Source organism: Lynx canadensis, chromosome C1, assembly GCF_007474595.2.
Source record: "Lynx canadensis isolate LIC74 chromosome C1, mLynCan4.pri.v2, whole genome shotgun sequence".
Lineage (NCBI taxonomy): Eukaryota > Metazoa > Chordata > Mammalia > Carnivora > Felidae > Lynx > Lynx canadensis.
The window spans coordinates 102,030,036-102,036,035 of record NC_044310.1 but is presented as its reverse complement, the minus strand read 5'-3'; the positions used below and the strand labels follow the sequence as shown (position 1 = coordinate 102,036,035).

Genomic DNA, 6,000 nt, shown 5'->3' with positions numbered 1-6,000 from the left:
GTGTGGTGCTCTGGGGAGCTCCGTCTCGTCACCATCCAGCCTTGCCAGCCTGCTCTTTTTTTATTATTATTTTTTTTTAACGTGTATTTATTTTTGAGAGAGAGACAGAGACAGAGTGCAAGTGGGAGAGGGGCAGAAAGAGAGGGAGACCCAGAATCCGAAGCAGGGTCCAGGCTCTGAGCTGTCAGCACAGCTGAACCACCCAGGCACCCCAACCAGCCCGCTCTTGCATCAGGCAGAATGTGTCCCTTGGCTCCCGTGGCACGGGGCACAGGGGAAGCTCAGGCACCTAGGCTCGGGTCTGGGTGGGCAGCGGAGCTCCCCAGACCTCAGGACCAGGTAGGAGAGCCCCTCTGCATAGCCTCACCTCAGACAAGAAACAGGTACCAAGAGCAAGGGGGGGATGCCCAGGATGAGAGTTGCATTGATGTGGTTCTTTTCTTTCTTTAAATTCTACAGATCCATGGAGTGGTTCCTGAGAAATCTACACCAGCAGAATTTCTGCCCACGGATCATATTTTTAAAAGCCCACTCTTAGATGGAAATGGACTGGATCCGACACAGTAGCCCCCAGAAGCACTGCCCCTGGAGGGTGAGGGGCCATCCTTAGTGCTCTTTATGCCTTTCTCTGCCACAGTCACTGTCAAGGGCTTATGGTACTGCAGCGGTCTTCTGGGGAGGAGGGGTTGGAAAGAAGGCCTAGCTCACAATCGCTGCCCTCCAGAACTGTGAAATCATCCAGATAACTTTGCTTATCACAGCTTTGTGGCTGTTGGTATCATTATTAAATTTCTGTGCTGTTATAGCTTCATTCCTTTCTTAAGTTTTTCTGTCAATTTCTAAATTTTATACCGGGAACTTTTTTATTTATTTTTTTACATTTATTTATCTTTGAGAGACAGAGTGTGAGTAGGAGAGGGGCAGAGAGAGAAGGAGACACAGAATTCGAAGCCGACTCCAGGCCCTGAGCTGTCAGCACAGAGCCTGACATGGGGCGCAAACCCATGAACCTCAAGATCATGACCGGAGCTTAAGTTGGATGCTCAACCGACTGAGCCCCCCAGGTGCCCCTATATAAGCCCATATAACACAATGCAAAAGTTAGAGGGAGGAACTCGCTTATAGTTCTCGGAAACCAGCACAAAACCTGCACCAGCCAACATGCACAGAAGCCTGCTGGACCTTTGGGCTCTGCGGCCCCCAGTCTCCTCACCACACCGCTCCCCCCTCCAGCTGTAAAACTGCTAAGCACACACCTCACACCCTCCCTCTCTCCGTCCAGTTCCACTCTCTGAGAGGCTTAGGGGAAATAGCTTCTGCGCCCAGCTTCCTTCCCTGATCTAATGATGCCACCACGCAGAACAGGCTAGAAATGACTTCAAGGGCAACCAAAGCTCCTTGTTCAGGCCTTGCCTGTGTTATCTGGGGCAATAAACACAGGGCAGAGGTTAATACAGCATGCTTTTTACTCCTCCAGCCAAAAAAAAAAAAAAAAAAGAATTTTGGTAGCTACCAGGGAATTTTTCCATCACAACGATGGTTGTACCCCTTGGGTTAGGGCACTGCTTTTTCTAGGGTCCTCATAAAATAGCAGTGGTTCAGGGAGGGTGGATTGAGCTGAGAGAGGTGCGAGACGGGGGACGAAGGACAAAGGGCCTTTTAGAAAGCTTCCTCAGTCTGTTCCGGTGAGAAAGGGGTGCTATGAGGCAGAGAAGATGGTTTCCGTTGTTGGGGAGCAGGGCCGGCTGGCAGGGGAGGTGCTAGGGATAGCGGGGCACGGGGCCTGTGGAATGAGATGCTGAGCCAGCCCACTTCACTGTGTGCCCAAGGCTGTTCCTGTCACAAGAGGCACCAGAAAATCTGAGATAAACCCCGATTTGAGCAGCTAACACAGCATCAGCTGACTTCCCAGCCTTCTCCGGGCGTGTGCTGAACTCCTCCGGTCACACCAGCTGGGGCTACGGCTCAGCAGCCCCTCTTTGCTGAACCCTGCTGCCTGCTCCCCCTCGGCAAGCTGTTTGGGGGCCCTTAGTCTAGTTGGCAATCCTGGCGGGACAACATATGCCTTTCCTAAGGTCTCTGGAGTGGCGTCTGTAGGCATGGGGAAAAAACCCTACTCACCGGAGTTCTTGAGATCAGAGTTTCTGGGCCTTCCTTGCCTTCTATCCAAACGGAAGCTCACTGTGGGGTCTTGGTGCTGAAACTGCCTCTGCTGGCCTGAGCAACCAGAACCTTCCATATCACCCGATGCTGGTGCCTGCCTCCACTCAGGAGTCATGTGAACACAATGTGGGCGTGATCATAAAAGATTTAGCAACGAGGATATCAGGATGCCGACCAGTTGAATAGATGCTGCCTGTGCCCTTGGCACACCAGCCAATTATCAGCCCTGGTTCAACCCAGGGCACCCAGGATGTCATTGGTCATTGCATCTACTGCACAGAGGTTCCTGGCCCCATGCAAGTCCCCTCCTTCACTGAGAGCACTGGGCCTTCCTCTCATGGCTCTGGGAGCACTTCCTTGAAACTGACACCTGCTGGCTGTGAAAAGAGCCCTCCCCACCTATGGAAGGTCAGCACAGGAGGGAAGGATTTTCAGTTGCCCTGTCCCACGTTCACCCTAAAGTCTGCTACTATCATTGGTTTATTTGTCCACAGAGGGCTGGCGGGTAAAGAATTTCCCTGTGTAGGAAAAAAAAAATTGCCCTGGGTGACCTGGAGCAGGAAAGAGGATGAAAGGATCACCAGGTAAGGGCACCGAGCCACGTTACAGGTGCCTCGAGCAGGAATGCATCACATGATGCACACGCATCAACACAGACGTGAAGACTGGCCGGCTGACTGCTTCCATGAGAGAGCTGAAGGCACGCCTCTCCTTCCAGGCCAAGATACACCAGAATGACATTGCTCTCCAAAGTGAGGTGTACAGAGATGCCACAAACCACAGAGGGACACCGAGGAATAAACAGCATCCTCTGTGTGGCGCCAGCTGGGTTTGCAAGTCTTGCTTTTATGGATCCGGAAGTTATGTGGATGGTCGTGGGACAAGACGATGCAAGGAAATTGTCCCATGCCTTTTCATGCCACCAAGGCTAGAAAGCCACTTAGAGATGCTTCCAGTAGTTAGAGTTCCCAGAAGTTGTTCTGACCACCTTTGAGCACCAAGTACGGTGTGTCCAGAGAGTTTTGAAGAAAACACCGAGACTGAATGTTGAGTTCGAATTTCAACGCACTTTGGAACTTGATCAGTTTCAGCCAGTTTTTCTAGGATCGGTGGCCTCAAGGGAAGGCCTCGTTGGTGCATGGGATTCTGTGAAAGAGACTGAGGGAGACCTGCCGTCTACTCTCAAAGGAAGGGATGAAGAAACTCGTATTTACCAAGTGCACTTCCCAGAAACCCCATGTTAATCGCTTTAATCCTCACTGGGTTCTGAGCCACCCATCCCTCCTCCTGATGAGAAAACAAAGGTTTAGGAGAATTAGACATTCCTGAAGGCCCACCCTTTTCTCAGAGCACTGCAGACACAGCACAGGCACCATCCCCGGTCGTTTCCCTGGGCCTTTCACTCAATCACAGCACTCAAGAGGCCATAGTGGGGGGGTCGCTCCCGTGAATGCCCACCAGCAGCCCTGGGCCAGGCCTTCTCAGTCCAGATGGGAGCCTCAAAAACAGATGCTATTGGGCCCAAGGTAGGTATAGGTCATCTCCTCCTAAAAGGGAGGAACCATCAAAAGGTAAAGCCCTTAGGGTCAGAGAGTGCCATTCTGTCATGTTTCGTGAAAACCATCTTTTTTTTTTCTTTTTTAAAGTCAAGTAATACACTGTCCAACCCGTTCTGAGCTGGCTTTGTGAAATCGCAAGTATTCTCATGCCTCATACCTTAACTTACTTTCTTCCCCTTATGAAACCTTCCGAACACCTCAGGGATATCACCCTCAGCTCAAATCATGTCTCTTCTGGACTCAACATGAATTCATACACACCTCAGCACACCCAGTGGCCTCTGTGTGCTGTCCCTCCCACTGAATGGCGACTTCTTTGGGAACGGTCTGGGTTTTAAGCTTCCTCCTAGGCAAATCACCTAGCCTGCGTGCGTAACGTGCCCGTTTGAGGAATTCTGTTTTTTCACGTGCACGTATACTCCCAGATGGAAGGGATCTGAAATACCACAGGATTCTGAAATACCGAGTTTTCTACCTGCAACAAATGTGCTTGAATAACCTGAGAGACAGACAAGAGAGGGATCCCTCTTCTGAGCACACACCCAGGCATGCACTTTGCTCACGCCAATCTCCCGCCACACCCACTACCCTCCTGCAGCCGAACCTTGCCCACGGCTGCCTGCGGGTGCCCTCTGGTGGCTCTTCAGGGTAATAACAGCAGTGCATTGGAGATCTGGGGTAGGCTTTTTATTGGGTGGTTCTCACTGCTCTACAGAGGTCAGCTAAGGTCTGCAGAGTAAGCAGTATCGGCCCGAGAGATGTGGATCTCCTCTCTTTGTTGGTCACGGTGGGCAGGTTTTCTTCAGAAAAGCCCCTAGGGCTCAGAACTGGAACTGGAAAGCCTCAGTCACATGTTGCTTCCACGCGTCCAGGCTGGGCAGCAGAGAGGAGAGGCCCATGACGTGCCAGGTCTCCCCATTTGACACCATCGAGGTCTGGTAAGACAGCAGCTGCACTCCTGCCTCTGCCAGAAGGCCTGGGAAGTAGACAGACAAACTCCTGGTTGGCACGGGGCATGGGGGAAGAAGCAAGAGGCAGGGAGCAGGATTGGAAGTCCTGGATTCCTGTGATCAAAGTTGCAATGGGGGGTGATAGTCTCAGAATCAAAGAGCTAAGGGACAGTTCACCAGGGCACCTGCCCAGCTTCCCTCGCTATCCAGAGACTCTTTAGGAACACCCTGACCATCAGGCAAGGCAGAGAAGGGAAGATCCAGGCACAGATTTCGAGCCTTCTCCTGACTTGCTTGTCGGTTTTATCTGGACCAACAGCAAAGGAGAAAAGCAGGGGAAAGTGCCTCTGGTCAGCTGGCAAGGATGGTGAAATTAGGCCCTTTGAGGTCTGTGGATGCACTCAGCCAAACCTGGAACGGCTCCAAAACTCCCAGTGTCCCAGTGCCAGAGGCCTGGGGCAGGTCCAAGATGCTCACGACTGCCGGAGCGGATGTCTACACAGGCTTGGTTGCTGTCCGGCCCGCAGGCAGGAGAGCCACACTCAAAGTCTCAGAGTTCCTGGGCCCAGAGGCCTGGGACCCAGCTCTCCAGGCACGTCCATGCTGTGTGCTTAATATGGTGAGCAGGCCAGTCAGTAGGGGCTCTGGGGTCCTACCGCCGGCCCACAGTTCTGTGACCTGAGATAAGGCACTTTCTCTCTGAACTCTGTATCCACTTCCCAAATGTTCTGGGAACTGGCAAGACAGCCCCCCCCCCCCCCCCCACTGTGTGCTGCAGATCCAGAAATGCCCTGAGGGGCAGAGAGGGGCTACAGGAGGCAAAGGTCCATGGAGCCCAATGCCAGGGGAGACCACCACCCCCCCCACCCCAGTCCCGTGCCACACACACACTCGCCCCTGCTTCAAGGGCACAGGCCAGCCCTACGAACCCCTCCTCACCAATCATGGTGGGCAGCATCGCAGGATTAGCCGGCTGAGCCCGGAAGATGAGCAGGGGCAGACCCCTGCGGAGAGGCACCTCTGGCCTGAAGACAGCTCCGTTGAGCGCCTGCAGCACTGGCGTGGTGCCCTGGACCAAGCCCACAGTCTGGTAGGGGGCACCTACCAGGGCCACGGTCAACAGGCTTTCCCCACAGCACTGCTCCCCTGGCCCAGCAGGGTTGTGGGAGGTGGTCACCTGCGGGGAGAAGGCAAGGGGGCTCCATTATGCCTGCCGGCTGCATTGCATCCCCCCTCTGTGTCCACCTCACTGCTGATCTGTAGCGCTCCAGGCCGGTCAACACGCTCAGCGATTCAGGGCCGGAGGAGAGGGCCAATGGGCCCAGTCA

General features: G+C 53.6%; 1 protein-coding gene across 1 annotated transcript in view; it reads right to left on the bottom strand.

The window, feature by feature from the left end:
- Nucleotides 1–4,394: 4,394 nt before the first annotated feature.
- Nucleotides 4,395–6,000, bottom strand: part of LOC115521647 (D-3-phosphoglycerate dehydrogenase) — a 32,515-nt gene continuing 30,909 nt past the window's right edge. The window contains exons 11-12 of the mRNA XM_030327006.1: nt 5,612–5,849; nt 4,395–4,698 (exon numbers count right to left, since the gene is read on the bottom strand). Of these exons, the coding sequence (XP_030182866.1) occupies nt 4,544–4,698; nt 5,612–5,849 (393 nt within the window). The 3' untranslated portion in view covers nt 4,395–4,543. The remainder of the gene's footprint in view (nt 4,699–5,611; nt 5,850–6,000) is intronic.